General features: G+C 35.8%; 1 protein-coding gene across 2 annotated transcripts in view; it reads left to right on the top strand.

The window, feature by feature from the left end:
* Positions 1-595: 595 nt before the first annotated feature.
* The window catches only part of GAS2 (growth arrest specific 2), a gene marked incomplete at its 5' end in the record, with an annotated part of 112,834 nt that continues 91,561 nt past the window's right edge, over positions 596-21,868 (top strand). For both annotated transcript variants that reach the window (XM_079788835.1, XM_079788834.1), the window contains 2 exons: positions 596-740; positions 11,377-11,498. In XM_079788835.1, coding sequence (XP_079644961.1) covers positions 596-740; positions 11,377-11,498 — 267 coding nt within the window. The remainder of the gene's footprint in view (positions 741-11,376; positions 11,499-21,868) is intronic.

The following is a 21,868-nucleotide window of genomic DNA, read 5'->3' as shown; positions in this document are numbered from 1 at the left end:
CTCTTTGAAAACACCTCTTACCCTGTCTCCCACCCAGTTGCCTGAACTTTAAATCCATGATAGCTCAGGCATCTGCAAAGAACCAAGTATTGGGCTTAATCCCATAGGTAATAGTTTTAAGGGTAGTGACCATATGTTTACAATAAATTGTGCAAACATTGTCACTGCAAACATTGTCACGCATTCCTAAAGTTCTGTAGAAAGCTATGCTTTAAAAAAATTAAGCCAAACAATGGGGATTTACAATTTGGATGCTGAAATTTTAATCAACAACTTTGATTGGAATTTCTTGTCTTAGAAATGGACTCTAAATGTGATGTTTGACACAAGCTTAGGGCTAGCTGTTTGATATTTCTATTTGACCTTTGATTGCTGCTATTTTCTACCAGCTGGCTCGTCAACAGTGATAGGACCAGAAAAGATAAAGCAAATAGTGTTTCCTGGGGGTTAATAATTAATAACCTGACCTTTCATCAAAATCTCTGTGGATCTGGTTCCTTACTTTGTCATTGGCGGCAAGATGTTAACAAGAGAAGTCTGTATAAAAAGCAATTGCTCTTTTGTTTCCCAAACAGGTATTACAAGTGGATAAATAATGTGCACTGCTCTGAGCCCAAAGGTACGCAGTGGACCTGGCCTCTCTGATATGCATCAGTATAGCCAGTGGCTGGCCAGCAGACATGAAGCTAATTTGCTACCGATGAAAGAAGATTTGGCCTTGTGGTTAACCAATCTATTAGGTAAGGTTATAAGATATCATTTTTGTGAGCAAAGATAACAGGGTTGGTTTTTTTTGTGTCTCTCCCCTGCCCCCCACCCCCATATAGTATCCTTCACCTAAGCATGTGACAGCACCTTGGAAAGAAAGATTTCATTATTTGGGTTTTGCATCTGGGAAACCTGAAGCATGTGGAAAATTTAAATGAATTTCCCAATGTCTCTCCCATTAACTGTGCCTAGTACTTCCAATACCATGCATCGGAATGTAGAAATATGTGGTCAAATTGCATATTTCGTCTATATGCCGATCTGATTTGCGTTTCATTTTTCTTTTATGCAATGGACCAACCTGACCTATACTTTGGACATCGCACCTAGGCCATAGTCTGTGAAATCTGACTTCTAAAAACTAGATTGCTTTGCCCTACATTTATAGCACATCTTCTGAAACTGCTGAATACCCAAACTCTAGAATGAACACATCTATGCTTCGTCCAAATGAGCTGACTAGAGTCATCTAACCTTGAGCTAAAATTTTTTCTGTTCATTTCACTTCTGTTTTTAGCTACTCTTCCAAAAGTACTATGTCTGAGAAAAATGCTACCTCATGCTAAGGCTGTCTCTTTTTAAATTCTTATTGTGCTGGCATAGTCATAGGATAAAATTTCAACCATGTGCATTTTTTAACCATGTCCATTTAAAGGATCATTATATATAGAAACACTCTTTTTACCAATAGTTTCTCACAGAGAACAAAATTGATTTATGACCCGGAGGAAGGACCCTTATGAACATAAGATGTAAGATTTGAATATCGAGTAAAATATTATCTGTGTGATACTTTATCACCTGCAGAAGGGATTTCACCAACATTATTTTATTACTTAAAGAGAAACTAAAGAGCTTAGTGAGAAGCACCCTGTCCACATGAAATCTTAATGAAGTTTGGAAAGGTTTTAGCACATTTTAGCCAGATTTTCCTTTCTTGCACCAGGGCTCAGGATTTTTCATTTTTTTTAATTTTTTTTACTTTTTCTCACTGTGTATACACTAGGTTGACAATTCTCTGTAGTGTAACCAGAGCTACTGCATATGAATATGCCAAGGAGGAACTTTTATCTCCATCACGTAGAGGGAGTCAAGTTAACCTAAGCAGGTGGATTTCCTCTTGTTATGTTTGTCCTTCCAAGGTTCACTAATGATTGTTACACGAGTAACTTATTATTAACTTGGAGCTGTCTTCAGATATGGGCTTTCACAAATACGGCAGTATAGAATGGAGGTTAAGAGAATAGGCGTGATAGGGACTGCCTGTGTTTGAACCCCAGAACTGCCACTTACTACCAAGATGATATTGGGACAGAAAAACTTCCCCTCTCTGTGCTTCAGTGCCCTCATGTCTCATGTGGTGATAATAGTAGTGCCTACTTTGTAAGGTTGCAATGGGATTACATGACTAAAATAGGTATGCTATTTAGAAAGTGCCTGACATGTTGTAAATACTATGTGTTGTTGTTATTCCAATTATATAGTTTAGTGATACTGTTAATTTTGTGGATACGTTTATTTATTTATTGAACAAATATTTGAGTGTGCCGCAGCATATACTATTAGTTTAGAAAATATGAACACTGACATCAGAAGGCTTGAATTCAAGTCTTAGTTCCACCACCTCCTAGCTCTGTGATGCTGGGCAAGTGTCTAAATGCACCATGTCTCTGTTTTGTCATCTATAATGTAGGTATAATACTAGTGTCAACCTTGTAGGATTGTTGGCAATTTGAATGAGATGATCACATTTAGAACAAGGTCTGGTGCATAGGAATCAACTAGCTATGGTAAATACATGCTGTTGTGATATTTGTGGTCCAGACACAGTCTGCTAAGTACTGGAGGGTGGAGTGGTGATTAAGAATAGACAGAGTGCCTGTTCTTAGAAACGTTGTAGCAGATTGAAAAGGAAACATTAAGTAAGTAATTGAATAATTCATTAATAGGGCTTATTATAAACACTAAAAGATATAGGTTGCAATAAGAGGTGAGAGAGGGGCAAAGGATTGCAGTACTTAGGGAAATCTTCTTTAGGAAGTCTAATATTTAAACTGAGGACTAAAGAATGATTCATAGTGAGCCAGACGAAGCATGTGAGAAGAGCCTGGTTAGAGGGAATGGCTTGCCAGTGGTCGGCAAACTCATTAGTCAACAGAGCCAAATATCAACAGTACAACGAATGAAATTTCTTTTGAGAGCCAAATTTTTCAAACTTAAACTGTATAGGTAGGTACATTGTTATTAACTTAATTAGGGTACATGGTATTTTGTGGAAGAGCCACACTCAAGGGGCCAAAGAGCTGCATGTGGCTCGCGAGCCGCGGTTTGCCAACCACTGGCTTGTACTGAGGTAGAAAGGAGTTTGGAACATTGGGAAAACAGAATGAGGACTAGGGTCAACAGTGCAGGTCAAGAGAAGGTGAGTTTCATGACACACGTAGGTGCTAGATTATGTTAAAAAAAACATTATAATTTATTGTATGATCAGTGAGGAGCCATTGAGGTTCCAGATAGAGGGAGATGGTGATTAATTAGAATATAGGCTGATTATACAGGTATGGTCCAAGGTCCCATGACTTGTCATCAAAGCCATTCTATTTGGTGAATGTGATCATTTACAAAGCAGCTTGATCAGTGTGAGCAGCCCAAGACAGCCTCAAAGAATAGAGAGTCAGTATGTGTAATGGAAAGATCCTTGGAATAAAAATCAAGAGACCTGGCTCCTAACAGGATGTCAGGAGACCTGGCTCCTACAGGATGTCAGGAGACCTGGCTTCTGGTTCTGGCTCTGCCACTCAGGAAACTTGCCCAGAGTCACTCAGCTATCTTTTCTGGGCTCCGTGTCCTCAACCATAAAGTGAAGGGGTTGTAGACGATCTCTGATGTCCGTTCCAGCTCCAAAAGTGTATGTTTCCAAGAAATCCATCTCTTGAGACCCAGTTTGAGATCAATATGCATAAACAAGGGAACATCATTTACATAAATGAATAATCTTTATTTTAAAGAATCAGATTCTTTTTTTTTTTTTTAATGCTAGCAGTTGGTAAATGCAGCTAATGGCTTAGGAGATTTTCTCAGAAAAGGAATCTTAAAAGAATCTCAAGATATAGTAAAGTACCACCTTGTATTGACTTAAATTAATAAAAGTAGATAGATAGTAGACCTCAAGTGACTAGCCTTATGGTAACTTAAAAAGTAGAACAATAACTTGACATTTTTTAAAAGTGGTAAACCACTTGGAGATATGAAAATATGTACTAAAATGGTGATGATATGAAGGGGAGAAAACCAATATGGCTCGGTTAGAAGATATTTTTATAACATATATTAGGTACATTTAGAATTCACATATTTGAAGTCAGTAAAGTACACTTTAAAATTATATATATTTACTGTCCATTTTACCACTTCAGAAATATTTTCAAACTTATGTTAGTAACTCTCAATTATTGCTTTGTATGTACTTGAAAGTTAGATATATCTTAAAAGTATTTAGCTCCAAAGTTGATGCTGTCTTTATATAACATATCTGATTTTTTTTTTTTTTTTTGGTGAGGTAGAAGTTCACATTCTAGAATAAATCTTTTAACTATATTTTTACCATTGTGATATAGAACTTGTGGAAAGGCTTTCTACTTCTTTTTAGTAATACTTGATTAAAATGTAACATTTTTTATGCCCTTCAAAAGGAGTATTAATGATGGTCTAAATTCAGATATTTCTGGTCCTTCATATGAAATATCAAGTGAAAGCTGTAGTTTCTTAAAGAACACTCAATTTGGATTTAGATATTTCTGCTAGATAAAAAAATATTGGATAGAGAAGAAAATTATTTCATTGGTCCATAGACCAGTATTAATATTCATATCACATACGGAGGTTTAATACTATAAATTTCAAGTATATGATACTTAATCAGTAACACTAATACATACCACTTTAGTTTCTTAGGCCTGGAATTAAAGGAGCAATAGCAAATGTTTAGATTAAATATTACTTAAGTATAAGAACATAGACTGACAGCTGTCTTGTATAAAGTTAACTAAAATGAATAAATAGCAGTGGTAGTTGGGATTTGTTTATGGGATAGCACATCAATGTGATTCATAAGATCATCATGTAATATTTACTGACTACTCATATATCTTTGGAAATATCAACTGACCTTATTGAAAATAGTTTGTATAGTCCAAATATGTTTTTCAACAGCTGGCTCCAAGGAGCAGTTTTATGGCCATTATTAAGAAAAAGCAGCTAAAGAATCCTGAATATCCCTTCATTCTCCACTATAAAATGTTTCTTTGGCCATTGTTCCCTATTACACATTAAATACAAAAATTTCATCTCTATTTAAGACCTTCTGATTTGTTATTTTTGTTCATGAACTATCTATTTTCCATTTGTTATTGATCTATGTCCTTAGTACATATTTGAACATCAAATAATTATAAAAATACATCTTGGAGAAAAACTTAATTGTCAGTTTGAATAAACAACATGTTATTAAATTAACAGTATCAGATTATAGCACAAACACCATTCAAATAGAAGAGGCACATTCTACAAATGTAATGGTTATTGCTGGACTATTGAAAATTGTTGTTGACTTAGCTTTGAAATGAATGTACTAACATACATGTTCTCAGCTTGTTTATTTCACTTGTGTTTCTTTGTTTAAAAATGATGATCTACCTTTATCTTTAATTTGTATTTGTTTAATAACACTACATGAAATCACATGGGAATATGTTTTTGAGAAAAGATTATAGTTAAGTAGCAAATAAACAGACACTGTTCTTAAAGATTGTAGCTCTTTAGATGTAGGCATATGTGTTTCAATATATGTAGGGACTTTGAGTAAATCATAAGATATATTACAAATCAAGTTTTGCTGAATGGATTTTACTTCCATTTAGAAATGCGTTGTGACGTTTGATGTTATGGTGATTTCCCCTTTCTCTCTGATTTTCCACAAAAGAAAATTCAGTTGTTATATGCTTAATTTGATTGATATGTAATTTTACTTTACAAGTTATTTATAAAAATAACCAATTTCTAGCATTAAAATGTTAAGTATCTACTTATTGGTGTTGCTGCTGTCTAATATAACTGCTGTCTAATAAGTTTTGAACAGCTTTCTTTGCTTTTTGTTTTTCTTGAAGCCCTTTTACCAGAACTTTATCCTGCAGAGTTCTTATGTTCTTGATATAGTACATAAAAATTCTTTCGGAAAGGTGCTATCTTTTCCCAGTTCAAAAGTCTAAGGAGTCAAGTTCATGTTCACAAGTTGACACCTTTCAGAGAAGTTACTGCCCATGTTTTTTTTACCCAACTTTTCCAACAGAACCAGCTTTGTCTTGTCATGATATAAATGCAGGGTAGAGAGTTGGAATCACTGTGGGGCGAGTGCTGATCTAGGGTTTCAGGGTAGAATGAATCATTTTCTACCTCACAACCTTCAGATTTCAGTCTCAAAACACTGACTAATTCGAGTTAAGACAGCAGATGAGTTCCTTTGAGTTCATCAATTAGAAAAACATCCTGGGATTGAGAGGTGCAGTAGAGTTTCAAGTAGAGTTGGATTCTATCCGGATCACCTGTAGAGATAAAACATGCCAGTTTTCTTCTGCAGTAAATCAGGTCACATATCAGAACATGCCTGAATGACATTCTCAACCGTCCTCCAATTTACAAGGTGCACTGCTGTTCATTTTTCAGTACCGCTATCACTATCTTCAGCCCTAAGCTGGTTTTTGGTTTGTTTGTTTTTTCCTGAAGGGCTTTCTGTGGAGTTTCTATAGTGAAAGAGACAACTGATTAGGGAGAGTGCATTGTAAAAGGAAGTAGTCATATATTTAGCAAACATTTACTCAAGTAGAAGGGCATGGTGACTGAACATAGACTCTAAACCTAAAGTTAAAGAGCCAGATTCCTTGTGTGACTTTAGGCAAGTTACTTAATCTAAGTGCCTCAGTTTCATCATCTGTAAAATGGATATAATGGTAGCACCCACATCACAGTTTTGTGAGCATATTTAAAAAAACATGAATACATGTAATGTGCCTGGCATACAGTAAGAACTCAAATGTTTAATGTCATTGTTAAATGCTATCATGTCTTTAGGAACCTGAGTTTAGTACTACTAACTTACTGGGAGGAAAACATTCTTTCTCAGCAAAGTATAAGATAAAAGGGCTCCAGGGTGGCTCCATTTTAGAACACTAAACGTTGATACTTAATCTTTATGGATTTTATGGCAAGCATGTGTGTTGATTTTAGTTACTTGACAGATGTTTATTTCATATAATTGTGCCCTACTATTTTAATAGGAAGTGACCAATGGCATTTTTTTAACCAAACTTCCCAATCTTTGTCTACTGGCAAGCTGTCAATCATGACTGAATTGATGGTGTGAAGATCAAAGTCTACAATATAAATTCAGGAAGCAAAGACATTGCCTCTAGATTAGACTATTTTAGATTGATCTTCAGGTCAGTAGTCTGTACAACCCAGTGAGGGTCAGTATGCCAAGAAAATTTAAATAAAATATTCATTGTCCTATCTTTTCCCAAATATATCAACAATGTGGAAGATGGGGCTGAGGAAGAAATGATTCTAAGGAACAAGAATCCTACTGCTTCTAGTATTTATAACCTAAAGTCTCAAACCAGCTACACACATTAAATATCTGCTTCTAACAAAGATATTTAGCTTTAATGTATAATGCTTACTTGATAAATTTTAATTAGTTCATCACAGCGTGTTCTAGTGGATTTGTCATAGTTAAATTCAGCTAATTTTATATTCTGTTTTTTAAATACTTTTAATAAGAATGAGACAATATATCAGGCCTTACAAGAATTATGACTGATTTCTTATAATTATATACTACTTTTTAAATATATTTTATGATTCTTAATCTTTGGATGGAAAGTACATTACATGTGATGGTTGTTAAAAATACTTCTCCGTCTTGCATTTTTCCTTCATTTGAGGCAGCACATTTCAACTATAAAGTATGTAACAGTGTCTGCTTTAGCCAAAAAAAAAGAAAAAAGAAAAAAAATCTCACCTTTTGGAGCTATAAAATATACAGAATTGAAAGCTGACACCTAATATATTTTTCATTAGATACAGATGTTCAGTGTAGATTCTTTCTTCAAGTATTCATGGAAGTCAGGATAAAGAAAAATTTTCAGGTATAATGCATACAAGTAAAAATCATACCTTTTGGTAAGTTGATATTAACTTTTTAATAAAAGACATTTTCTTTTTGTAACATATAAATTCTTTTAAATATTATAATTATCTTGTCACTTAACATTATGAATAGAATCTCTAAATTTCCATGAGCTTAATGAAATAAGAATACCTAAAAACCTCATCTAAGTGTAGAAAATCTTAAAACTAATATATATTTAACAATTTAAAGTTTACCTTTTTTTTACCTTGGAATTTAATTGGTAATTTTGAAAATATTTCTAATACTAGAGGCCCAGTGCATGACATTCGTGCACTGGGGGGACAGGGGGCTTCCTCAGCCTGGCCTGTGCCCTCTTGCAGTCTGGGGAGTGGGCCTAAACTGGCAGACGGACATCCCCCGAGGGGTCCTTAGTGTTCTCGCCACCACTGCTGCACTCATCAGCTGTGAGCCGGCTTCTGGCTGAGCAGTGCTCCCCCTGTGGGAGTGCACTGACCACCAGGGGGCAGCTCCTATGTTGAGCATTTGCCCTCTGGTGGTCAGTGCTCATCATAGCGACCCATTATTGTGCCATTTGGTCGGTTTGCATATTAGCCTTTTATTATATAGGACTTATTTTTCATACTTGTCTGCAAAATAACTTTCTTGTTGTCAGAAAATGCAGGCCAATATGGTGAATGCATGGTACAAATTCAGTTGTGCTGGCTTTTTGTTCTTGAGACTATTACTTTAATTCCTGAATTGAGTTGAGCTGCATACAATCTCTCTCTCTCTCTCTCTTTTATATATATAAAAGGCTACTATGCATTGTGTCCCCTTGGGAGTTCGACCAGGAGACTGGGAGTTTGATCACTCCCTATGCTGTGCACTGACCACCAGGGGCGGCGTGGAACGAGGGAAGGCCCTGACCGGCAGCCGGTAGCTGGGGAAGGAAGGCCCTGGCTAGCAGTCAGAAGGCCCCAATTGGCCCTGATCTCCAGCCAGGCCTAGGGACCCTACCCTGCAAGAATTTCATGCACCTGGCCTCTAGTTTTGAAATAATAGTCATTTTGAATAGGCTATGTCTGTGGTGAGTAATTAGAGCTACTGATGTTTTGCCACCTGCAGAAGTCATTATTCTAACTGGGGGCTGAAATGTGAACTATCCAGTAGGGGAAAAAAGAATATTTAAAAAAAAAAGTAATTCTCTTTTCCTTTTTAACTGCCCTTCCCCCAAATCTGAAAAAGAAAATCATTTCAAACAGATGTTTCTTGAAATATAAATATGTTAGGTATTGTGAGTTTAACTTTAAGCCAGTAGTTTATCTATTGTTCCATGTGGGTCATAGTTAAGTGTTCATGGATTTGAGCTGCATGCATTTTTCTTAGGATAAAAGTTAGCTCTGAGAGACTCAATATAAAACTTGAAAATACTTCCTTTTATTTTGCCTTCACCACTTTTCACAAAGACAGTACCCAATGTTTTCTCAAAGTTTCCCAATAGTTTATTTCTTCTATTTCTATTATTTCTATTTTTTATCTGTTAATTCATGTGCTCACTGAACACATTTACTATGTGCCTACTATGTGAATAACATTATGTTTACCTTTGTAGATGCATGCGCGTGTGCATGCACACACACACACAGACACACACACAAACACACACACACACAGAGATTTACCTCAGGAGGTTTACAGTGCATTGAGGAAGACAAAAAATTTATACAAAACATGTTACCAGCTACAGAAGTTTGATAATGCCAATGTGAGTGATACCCATGAGTATAACCATACAGAAAAGTGATCATTGTGAACTGGGAGAACCTTTTTCTGGATTTCTGATTAAAGGACAGGTGGAACTTGGCCAGACAGATAGAAGTAGGGCATTGCAGGCAGGAATCACGCCAGGATCAAAGCCCTGACAGCAGGAACTGGAAGGTGGGCTACTGGAACTGTGAAGGCAGGGTGCAGGCCACGGAGCAGAGTGTAAGGACGTTAGATTAGAAAGGTAGATTAGAGGATTTGGGAAGACATTTAGATATTGGGTTAAAGTGGACATATTTTAAATTTTAGGTAGAGACGAAGATTAGGGACTCTTCATAAAGATGAAGAAGGAGCCAGTGTGGGTGGTGTTTAGCAATAATAATTTTAGCAATGAGTGTGATATGTATCGGACAAAGAAGTTGAGGGTACAAGGAATAGCTCTTGTTGCTAGAGGTTTAAGTATGGATCAGGGCATTTTTTATTAAGATGATGGCACAGGAAACAGAAGGAAGCATGAATCTACAGGATTTGTCATTAATAACTTAAAGGAAATTAAGGCAGGAAGATAAAATATTCTGAAACAGAATTATAGAACCAAGAATAGGAGAGAGCTTTGGGGGAGATGAGTTTGGGGAGCATATAAGGAAAACTTTAGTGGTTTTATAGGAGCTGGAGGAATAGAGCAATTCGGAGTGACAATTAAATGGTAAAGAGTTTCTTTAGGATGTTACAAAATGTCCTAAAGTTGTTTGTGGTGATGATTGCACAAGTCTAAATACAGTGTTAAGAAACCATTGAATTTTACACTTCAAATGAGTGAATTGTAAAGAATGTGATTTATATCACAATAAAGCTGTTATAAAATAAAAGGAAAAAAGAAGAAGGAAAATATGCTTTGGGAACATATGAGAAAGGAAAATCAATGGTTAACCAGCTAAATGCCAGGGATGGACAGTGTTGAATCATGTTCAGAAGAGCAGTAGAGGAAGCCGAGAGTAGTGTGAGGAGAGAGAATGGTTAGAGAGAGTGTGTGTTTACAGAGAGTTTATCAATGGCATTGATTTTACCTGTGCGTATCATCTCAATTGGGAAAACAAATCCAATGGGATTTAGAGATGTGGCTTTATGCATTGGCCATGCTGTTAAAGTAGCCAACGATGGTTGATTTTTGATATATGATGGCTCTATTTCATATTAAAGAAGAGAGCAAAGGCATATATGTAACACAAAATACCAGTCTGCTTTATGCCCTTGCCTTGCAGGCCCAAGTAATTGTCTGGGCCTCTGAGCAGATCTCAGGTGCTAAGCTGCACAGTCATTGGTAGAAGCTGGTTCTTTGAGTTTCATTGACTGCTTGATTGCTAAATGGTGGGACTCTTTCACCCAGAATATCCTTTTTTCACTTTTAATATGAAATAAAACATGTATGCTGTTGAAACTATATTATTCAAATGTAAAATATTGAGATTCTTGCTACCAAAGGATAACATAAAATTCCAAAGGAAAAAGTCTTTCCCATGAGTTCCTAGCCCAGACACATAACTCAGCTGGAATAGAAATGTTGATGATAAGACTATGTCATACATGCTGCCATGAATTGTCACATTTGTGTTTGGGGCATGATTGTGCTTTTGTAATGCTTCTTTTGGTTATTTCAGGGAAGGAGATTACGGCAGAAACATTTATGGAGAAATTGGACAATGGTGCCTTGCTCTGTCAACTTGCAGAAACTGTTCAGGAGAAATTCAAAGAGAGCATGGATTCTAACAAGCCCACGAAGGTAAAAGAGCCCATGGCAAAATAACTATTAGGATGTGGATCACACTTGTAGTTGCTTATGAGTTGAATTTATTTTGAGGGTTTCGTTGAGAATGGATGCATTACTGTCTCTATTAACAACATGGTATTTGTTCTCTAGTTACATAAATTGCATCATCCTTTTGGTAAGTCTAATTAAATAAAAGCTTATAGAAATTGATGGTATTAATACACAGCGATTACTGTGGTATATAAACTAGCCCAATCTGATATACTGACTAAAAATTTAGAGAAATAGTACATGCCATCAGGCAATGAACAAAATCTAGTCAGAAAGATTTCCTAAATAGGTCTTTGTTTTCAAGTAGATAATTGTGGCAGAATATTGGAAAAAATATTTAGAGTGGGTAACTTTTTGTTTGTTTTAAATAGGTAGCAGCATTGAACTAAGTGACTTTGGACAAATTATTTTTTTTCTGACTCCTCAGATTTATTTTCCACATATTAATTCTAATATTCTTTTCTGTTTATTGTAAACATATAATAAAAGTGTGATGTTTGATATTTTTTGAAAGAAAGAAGGTAAATGATACTTTTCTTACATTTTAATAGAGAAATAAAAAAGTAAGGTTAAAATAATGTTAAAGTCAGCTTAAAATACAAATAAAAAACAACTTTAAACTTTCTGCACTTCTGGCAAAAAAGATAAAAGTGATTTTTTATGTATAGTTTCTTTATGACAACTGAACTAAAATCCAAACAGAAGATTAATCTTCCTAAAACACTGTATTTTTTTACTAAAATCCAAACAGAAGATTAATCTTCCTAAAACATTGTACTTAATTTGGAAATAATACCCTATATCACTTTATATAGTGCTATCTATAATAATAAAAGTGGAATATGCTAATTAGACCAGATGTCCTTCCAAACGAAGCCGGGGCTGCGAGGGAAACCTGGGTCCCAGGTGCCAGAGGCAAGCTGGTGCCAGCAACTGGTGGAAGGAAGGCCTACTCTTGCACGAATTTTGTGCATCGGGCCTGTAGTATAATATGAAAGCCCCTTCATTTTTTTTAATTTTAAAAGTGCCTCCGTGAATGTATTAATTAATTTACTGGCTCCCAAATTTGTTGCACATTGGAATCACCTGAGTATCTTTAAAAATGACTGAAACCTGGCCTGAACAATCTGATTTAATCCCTATTGGGAGCAACCTGGGGATGTCTAAAAAGCTCCTCAGGTGATTCTAAAGTTCAGCAAAGTTTGGGCCCCCCTGCATTCATTTCTTCTTCCCCTCCCTCCATCCATTGTTTAGATGCAGACTAAGTGATTTGTGCAAGATCAAGAATAGATTCACTAAAACCCAGATAGTTAGGTTTACATTGAATATTTCCCATAGAGAAAAAGGAGGCTTTCAAATTGGGTATAAATAACCTGGAGGTCACAATATTAAGTGTGTGTGTGTGTGTGTGTGTGTGTGTAATTTCCTCCTAGGCATCTTGAAATGAGGGACAGTAGTGGCAGAGATAGATGAGCTGGTCAATACCTTCTCTGAATTAGTGAAACTATGTTGTGTGTAGGGAGATGTTAAAGCAGAATTTTATTTATTTTATTTTTTTAAATATATTTTATTGATTTTTTCACAGAGAGGAAGGGAGAGGGATAGAGAGCTAGAAACAGCGATGAGAGAGAGACATCGATCAGCTGCCTCCTGCACACCCCCTACCAGGGGATGTGGCCGCAACCAATGTACATGCCCTTGACCGGAATCGAACCTGGGACCTTCCAGTCCGCAGACCGACGCTCTATCCATTGAGCCAAACCGGTTTCGGCTTAAAGCAGAATTTTAAAAAAACCAACAAACTTGATCCCATCTGAATTGATGTCACAGGAAGCACTTAGTAATTTTCTTCTAGCAACTTAAATCTCACATTTTCATATCCCTAGCAATATTTTTAGTTTAATGTGGGGATTTTACAGCTGTGTAAACACATTTGAGTGGGTAAGTTATGCTTGGTATGTGTGAAGCATCCCTGTGTTAAGAATTTTTCAAACACTCTAATATTTGAAATAAAATTTAATAAATATGTGAGACAGTTTACATATTGAATATTTTAGTTATAAATTCATGACTGTTATATTCTATTCTGGCTTGATACAATACCCTGAATGAAAATAAATTGTATTCTAACGTATTTTTTTCTTTCGAGGCATCAATAGGTCAATAGAAAAAAAAATAGTATTAATCTTAGCCTTTGCATTTTCTCCCTTTGCATGGAAGTGTTGCAGAGATTCCACATAATTAGGCAGTGTTAGGTGGAAGCATTTAAGACCTAGTGTGCAACAATTTAATTGTAATTAATTTAATTGTAATTAATTTATGTGCCATTCACTATAATTATAAATATTAATATTCTTGGGGCTGAGGATCATTAAAGGCACAAATCTAAACAAAAGTAATCTTTCTAATATCCTGTCAGGATGAGAAAACCAACACAAGTGATAAGCCCAAGGTCAGGTTTTCTGCCCTTTGACTCTTAATTACCTGACTCAAAGTTGGCATGTCCCGTCAGACAGAATAATTGTTATATGGATGTATGAACTTTCACTTCCTGGTCCACATAGAGTCCAAATGTACATTTCCTCTGTTCTTTTCCTACCAGTCATTACTTGTTGATTTTTTATGCAAGATTCAATCACTCAGGCATCAAGATGGTGCAAGATCCCTAAAGTGTTCATCCTCTCTCTTTTTATTCTAACATTCTTTTCTGTTTGTCTCATTTATCTTGAGAGACTCTGTCCCAGACATCAGAGTTTCCCTGGGTTCAGAGCTTCCTTTGACTTGAACGAGTCCTGGGTAGTTAGATCAGGTTTGAAGCGCATGAAGAAGAAAGAAGAGAGAGAGAGAAAGAGAGAGAGAGAGAGAGAAGAGAGAGAGAGAGAGAAGTTCTGTTACCTGGTAGAATGCTGCATTATGTTCCTAGGAAGGAACTAAACATTCACCATCTAAATGTAGAATCTATCTTGTCCTTGTTTGGCAGAAAGAACATCCTAGTCAGATAGAATGCCCACAGTACTGTTGCCCATCAAGAATACCTAGTTCTCTGAGCTGTAAGAGAACAATACCTCAAGCTGTTGTACCATCCAGGAAGTAAATTAAAAACATAAAAAGATTAGAGTTTTGCCCTTCAAAAATCAATAGTATATTTTGTTAGAGAACACCTTGTCAAGATTGAATTCAGAGAAATCTAGAAATTTGTGTTTATTGCTGATATCTCTGACAATAAGGAAGTATGGTAGAAGTGATAAAAAGTTTTTCTTAAAAAGATTTCAGCTGCAGTTAATTTAGAGTTATCCATTCCTGGTTATATAACTAAAATAATTGTATATTCCTTAAGAAATTCATGGTTTTGTGATGCAAATATAATGCTAGATTAAACCAACAGAATGAATCAGGATAAGATGGAGGGAAAAATAGGTGTAATGATGTGGAAATAAGTGATTTTTAAGGGGTTATTTTGCTGTTTGGAACTTAGGGGAAAAGCAAGAAAGAGGGAGAAGTTGGTGATGAAGTTAAATTCCTCAGGATTTAAAATAAATAAATATAAATATCTTCAAGTTTTAAATATATTAAATTACTTTCCAGTATAAAAATAAATCCCCTTGTCACCATTTTTTCTCATTCCCTGACCACCTGGGAAATTTTTCATCTCTAGATCAGAGATAATGAAATGTCTTGCTTTATGTTTTTCTTATTGTTTATATTTTATACCATCTTAAAGGATTATGCCTAGCCAGGGCTCCATTGCCATAGTAATAGAGGTTAGTCTGTCATGTAGAATGATATGAAAAGAAGCTTTACTTTTTTTCCCTACCCACTGTTAACTCGTCATAGGGGATTTGGTATGAGCTAAATTATACAGGCTGAGATAAAAAAGAAAAAAGGGAGCAGTGTGAAAAATAGGTATAATAAGGAGTGCATGATGTACTTATTGAATTTACTTGGATCTTCATGCCTATTGAAGTAATCCCCTATGTAACACTTCTGCTCACGGACAAGAGTATTGCTAGGTATAACTAAAAATATCAACAAATTGATTATCTAGCCCAGTGGTCGGCAAACTCATTAGTCAACAGAGCCAAATATCAATGGTACAACGATTGAAATTTCTTTTGAGAGACAAATTTTTAAAACTTAAACTTCTTCTAACGCCACTTCTTCAAAATAGACTCGCCCAGGCCGTGGTATTTTGTGGAAGAGCCACACTCAAGGGGCCAAAGAGCCGCATGTGGCTCGCGAGCCGCAGTTTACCGACCATGGATCTAGCCCTAAGCTCATGATAAAAAGTTCAAGTTTTATGGCCTGGTACCCCAAGGTGGAGATTAAACCTCGATTAAACAACAGTAACAGGCTAGGAAGATTTTCATGATGTCCTTTACAAAGAAGGCAGTGTTCCTTCATAGCTCTTACTATTCAGCCCAGAGACTTCCTTTCATTGGCAAAGCCTCCATCCTGGGTTCCCATGGCATTCATCCTCTACTCTCTGGAATGCATGTATTTTATGAAACCATCTACTTTGTCTACTATTTCTGCTCTTCAATATCAAGTAAGCGATACATTATAATATATAAGAGTTTAATATCTTGTGTGACATTGAAATATCCATTGTTTCTGGGTTATGTCATAGAGCAGGATCTGATATGCAAGATGGTAAATTTTGTGATTTTTGTCAAGTGCATACAAACTGCTTCTGGAGTTTTCTATCAATCAAGATTAAGAAAATTATATTTTCCAGATGGATAGATACATGCCCAGTACCAGGATATTTACTAATATACTTCAATGAAAAGGCCTCATCTGGAATAGCAACTCTGATTGAAGCAGTCACTACATTTTAATTTTTCTGTTGTTCTCTACATCCTATCCATCTTTTATATTAGCTTAAACTGAGTGGAGATGTGATAGAAAAAAATTTCCTTACAATGTTTGGATCATTGATAGCAGCATGAATCTACACTTTTTTTTTTTTCAAATTCTAGTGTTTTATTTGGTCCTTCTACCAAGTAAAACATTATTCTATATGTCAAGCAATAAAAACTCTGACAGTTGCTGTTCTCATATCCATAACAATTACTCCTTCAGGAAAAAACATGGAAATAACCTCTGTTGTGTTCAAAGCTGCAGTCGTCGGAGTGTGAGGTGGACTTAGGTCAAAAATCTATCGATTGCCTCATTCCCACAAGGTATTTCTCCTTCTCTGATGCATAGTGTATAGTTCAGGTCTCTTTGAAGATTCATAGGAAGCTGTACAGTAAGGACTTGAGATCATGTCTCCTTTCATTAAGCGGGTCCTGCGTCCATAAATTGGCTCTAGTCTGGAAATTGAGTCATCAAAAAGATTCTCTCGCTTTGTCATTGTTGCTGTTTTTGTTATGCAAGTCAAGCACTGAGGGAGTTGCCTTTCCATGTGCACCTAAAGGCCCCATGATTAATAAATCACAGTCAGGTCTCTGGTGGGGCAGATCATGCCAGGATATTTGATTAGCCTGCTTTGTGTTCTGCCAGCCCTATCCATCTTGCCTATGGAAGTTAAGTGCCACCATGTGTTCCTGTCACCTACATTCTCAATCTGGAGGGACAAGTCACAAAAAGTTCTAGAACTTTCCTAGCCAATCTGTTCTTTACATCTTGGTGAACAATAGAGCCTCTTTGGGTCCCACTGAGTGACATAGTAAAAAAAATACGCTTAGGTGAGCTATACATTCTAAATTACATACAGTATTTCTTCCCCAGATTTTGAATTCCTTTCTCTATATTATACCAAATGATTTCTGGCCTTTTAGCATCATTTAGTGTGGATTCACATTGCATGTACGTTGGTATTAGCAAAACTATCAGACTTTGCAGCATCAGATGATGGCCTCACCTTGATTGACATTTGATGAGACTGAAAAAAAATTGAGAGAGGGATTATTTTCCAAAGAAGGGGAAAAGGGTTCCTGGAAGAGGAGAGATATCCTTTATGATCACCTCCATATTTATGATTTCCCCATCTGTCAGAGGACCTGCAATATTGTTAACTTAGTTGATTGCTTGTCTTTATTCCTTTACTAGATACTCAAGGACATGGTTTATGCTTTATTCATATATAGGTCTATCATAATATCCAGCATATAGGTGCTTGATAGATATGCTTTTGGATGAATAGATGAATGAATGGTCGAATGTAGATATATACTTTGTAGATCCAAAAGGTTATTATCAGTGGGTTTTAGCAATCCTTAGTTTTTATCCTGAAGACTTTTATTCTCAGCAAATTTGAAATTCCTCCCTCTGCTGGTTTTGCTTAACTCCCAAGTCCTTGATGGTCAAAATCATAAGGAACAAAGTTGACTTTTAAGTAGTGGAGAAGAAAGAGGACTGGTGAATTTCAGGGTGGTTCAGAGGAAGAAAAAGGATCTGAGGACATCAAAAGTGCTGACTGGAGATTGGCTGATGCAACAGACCCTGGAGGTCTAAACTACTTAGGAAGAGAATTCTAGAGGAGGTTGATCATTTTGTTAATTGTAGATGTTATTATATATTCATATGATGTGTTATTACTTGAGTTCAGAGCATGATCTAAAGATAAAAATAATGGCAAAATGAGCATCTTAATATCCAAATGTTTTATTCAACTTAAAGATTATTTTTCAAGTGTTTGCCATGGTCCCAATAAAATAAGAAGTGATAACTGTGAATTTGCTCACCATTGAGAATTAGGAAAAGAATAATTATAGGGCCTTTCATGTAACAGATATTCAAGAGATATTTTTGACCTGAAATGAGCTATTGTTAAAGTAATTAAGAGTTGTATCTTTCAATTACTGAAGAAACCATAAAGATGAATCACTGTGAGTTATTTTTGCATCATTTTTCTCAATAGCTGCCTCTTTTGTCCAATAAAAATATTTGGTGAGTGAAATGGGAATATAAGAGCCATTGTTTCTTCTCAGAGCCCCTAATTAGCCATCTACCAAAACATTATTTAACAATCAAGGTAAAAATACACTGTAAAAGTGCAGGAGGGAATCAGAGAATTCCAGGGCTTAGGAACAATGAGCAATAAATGCTGCTATTGGCTGTCCAAAAGTGTGTTATTTGATTAACCCAGGGATAATGCAAAAAGGAGATAAAAGTGATCATGGAGTATAGTAAGTTTAACACTTTATCAACCTTACTATAGAATATCATGAATACAAATATTTTATGATAATTGAGCCCTACTTATATATGTTATTTTAAAATTTGACAGATGACTGATGATTATATTGTTAGGAATAAGAGATGATATTTACTGTAATATTAATGTGCATATGGGTTGGTGGTGAGAAAGGGTGTGACAAAGATATACAGAGTCTACTAAAAAATTTACTCTCTATTATGGAGAAATATGATGTATGTAGTAATACATAGATTTTGAAATCAATTAATTAAGCTTATTAAGGGGTTTCTTAAAAATTAATTTTTGTGTGGCTAACTTTAGAATTTAAAACATATAGTGTACATTGAAATGTTTTTGTACATATAATCTTATTTTTTGTGTGTCTGGTAATTTCTTAAGCAAATGTGTTAATTAAAAATAATACCTGTTTTATAAAATATACACAGAAGGGCCCAGTATGTTTATATTCTTTATATATGCGCCTATTGCAATGATTTTAAGTGGATTTTGGTACATTAATTTGACCATTCCTACTACTCATACACTAATACATCCTTTAATCTTCTTTTTATTATAAAGTCAAAGCCTCATTTGGTTATCCTCAATGAATCATAGAGAAATTGTTACTCTCCCTCTTATCATGTAACTCTCTTGTTGAGTGGCAAAGAAAGTCAGTGAATACCTAAGAAGGTGGACTGAGATTCTTGGGAAAATTACTTAAAACAGTATGAAGTTTGTTGAATTATCTATCGATGGAATTAGAAGTTGGACTACATTATGGCTTTACATACTTACTATTATTTGGACAAGCGTAGAGGTCTTGGCCAAATGAAAAATAACCATGTGCAAAGCTTGGAAGTAGCCTTTTTGGCAAGCACTCGTGTCTGAGACAGCTTTCTTTTTATGTACTTGAAGCAAATGAAATGGATCAGAATTATTTTCAGAAATCCCCTCACGTTATAGGAGAGAAAAGTATAGTTTGTTCTCATGTTTGGCTCCTTTTTTATCTGTTGTCAACAAGTAGTTGCCAACCTTTTTAAATGAGCAAGAGCAAGTCATTATTTTCCCAAATGCGAATGTTGTCCCATGGGAGTTTGTTTCTGATGAGGTCTTCGAGCTGAGATGTGAGAGAGGGTATTTCTAGCCCTCTTCAGTTCTCTGCTAAGAATCCCCACATTCCAGAGCGAGGGGGAGAGACAGACCAGGTCGCAGCATTTAGGAATTTGCCAAGCTTCAGACTACAAGTTTATGTGAATCTGCTGATAAAGGACCCTCCTTCAAAACTGTCCAGAAGTTCTTTCCTTGCAAAAGTTCAAACTGAAGCCCTGGCCGGTGTGGTTCAGTGGTCAGAGTGTTGGCCCGCATACTGAAGGGTTCAATTCCAGGTCAAGGGCACATACCTGGGTTGCAGGTTTGATCCCCAATCCTGTCAGGGTGCGTGTGGGAAGCAACAAATGGATGTGTCTCTCTCACGTGGATGTTTCTCTCTCTCCCTCCCTCTTTCCCCCATCCTGCCTCCCTTCCACTCTCTAAAAAGCAATGGGAAAATATCCTCAGGTGAGGATTAAGTAAAACAAAAAAAAGTTCAAACTAAGTTAGTGTTTGGTACAGTAAGTAACATTAAAGGCACACGAGGCATAAGATTACAAATAAAACATGTTGAATTGAAATTTCAGAAAGCATGAAAACAATTAATACAAATTCTGGGTTAGAAGATGGAGGTCCACACACATTTTTCAAATACATGATTTCACAGAACCAGCAGAATGTTCCCCCGAGCACAAACGTTAACCTGATCAAATTCTTCCATGACGACATCATCTCTCGCACTTACAGGCTCACATCCTGCACTTAACCGCATGCAGACACATGGGCAAGACAAGATTGTAAGAGGAGTGTAGCTGGGGAATGTTTTCATGATATTTGATAGCCCTAATTGCGGTCACTGCTGTTTCAAAGCACTGAGGATATGGAATACTATGTCATGAAAGTCACTCTCACCATATGGAAAATAGAAAATTAATTATTTTTAAATGAGCTGTTACTAAATGCTTTGGAGAAATTCAGGTCACTTGGACAAATCACTAATGAATATACTAGTACATGCCATTTCTTAAAGGAGAACATTCCAAGATTTTATAACGAGCCTTTGTAAGGGACTGAAAATGAGGGGAAAAGAGTTCCTTTTTAATTTAAAAATGTCTGCGATTGCGAGGTGATTTATAATGGAAGCACTCACCATATTTGTGTGTGTGTGTGGTCCAAGGTGGTACGGGTACATTACAGAGCACTGGCATAAATGTTTTTAGATGAGGTAATTCAGTTTACAGTCTATAGAACTCCTCAACTGTATCTTAAGCTTTTCGAGCCTGGCTACATGAATACCTTCCATTGTTTCACTTAGCAGTTTGAAAATGCATTACATATCATGCATGAAGCCGCATAGTATGTATTTTGTGTTTATACTACTCTGCTAGTCATGTCTAATTTCACACCAACTTAGGCTGCTTGTCTAATGGATGCCTTGCTGGCATCCCTGCTCCATATAAGAAGTAAACAGTGTAGCAATATGTTTATCTTGAAGCCAAAATATAGAAGAAAAAAAAAGCTTAATCAAAAGTTAAAAATATTTAAACCCTTGAAGTAAAAAGTAAGATAGGAATCTCAAAATGTGAATGAACCCACTACATTCTGAAAAAATTCAGAAAATCTCTTGAGAGTTTCTTTTGTTCTAGATGTTATGAAGGGTGGACTCTCCCTTGTAGGTCAGGAATACTTGTTTTTGTACCATGACTTAGCAGTTGGGTGCAGCCCTTGACTCTCTTCTCATAATGATGTTTTTAAATATAAGGAATAAAACATATGCAATTACAAATACAACACAAAGGGAATCAATTATATTAAATGACAGTTATTACAATATTAAGAATAAATATTAACGCACCAACTAAAAACAAAGAAGCAATATATCTGCTTTTAAAGATTAACCTGGTTTTTAAAAAATACTGTCATTTTTAAATATAGGAGAAAGTAAACCAAATATTCCCAATATCTGCAACATTTATTATGTAAATAAAAATTTCTACAATTTCTACAATTTCTGCCCTAGCCAGGTGGCTCAGTTGGTTGGAGTATTGTCCCATACTCTAACTTCAGGTTCGATTCCTGGTCAGGGCACATACTCAGG

This window comes from Cnephaeus nilssonii, assembly GCF_951640355.1.
Source record: "Cnephaeus nilssonii genome assembly, chromosome: 13".
Lineage (NCBI taxonomy): Eukaryota > Metazoa > Chordata > Mammalia > Chiroptera > Vespertilionidae > Cnephaeus > Cnephaeus nilssonii.
The sequence above is the reverse complement of the archived record's forward strand: the minus strand, read 5'-3'. Positions and strand labels throughout refer to the sequence as shown.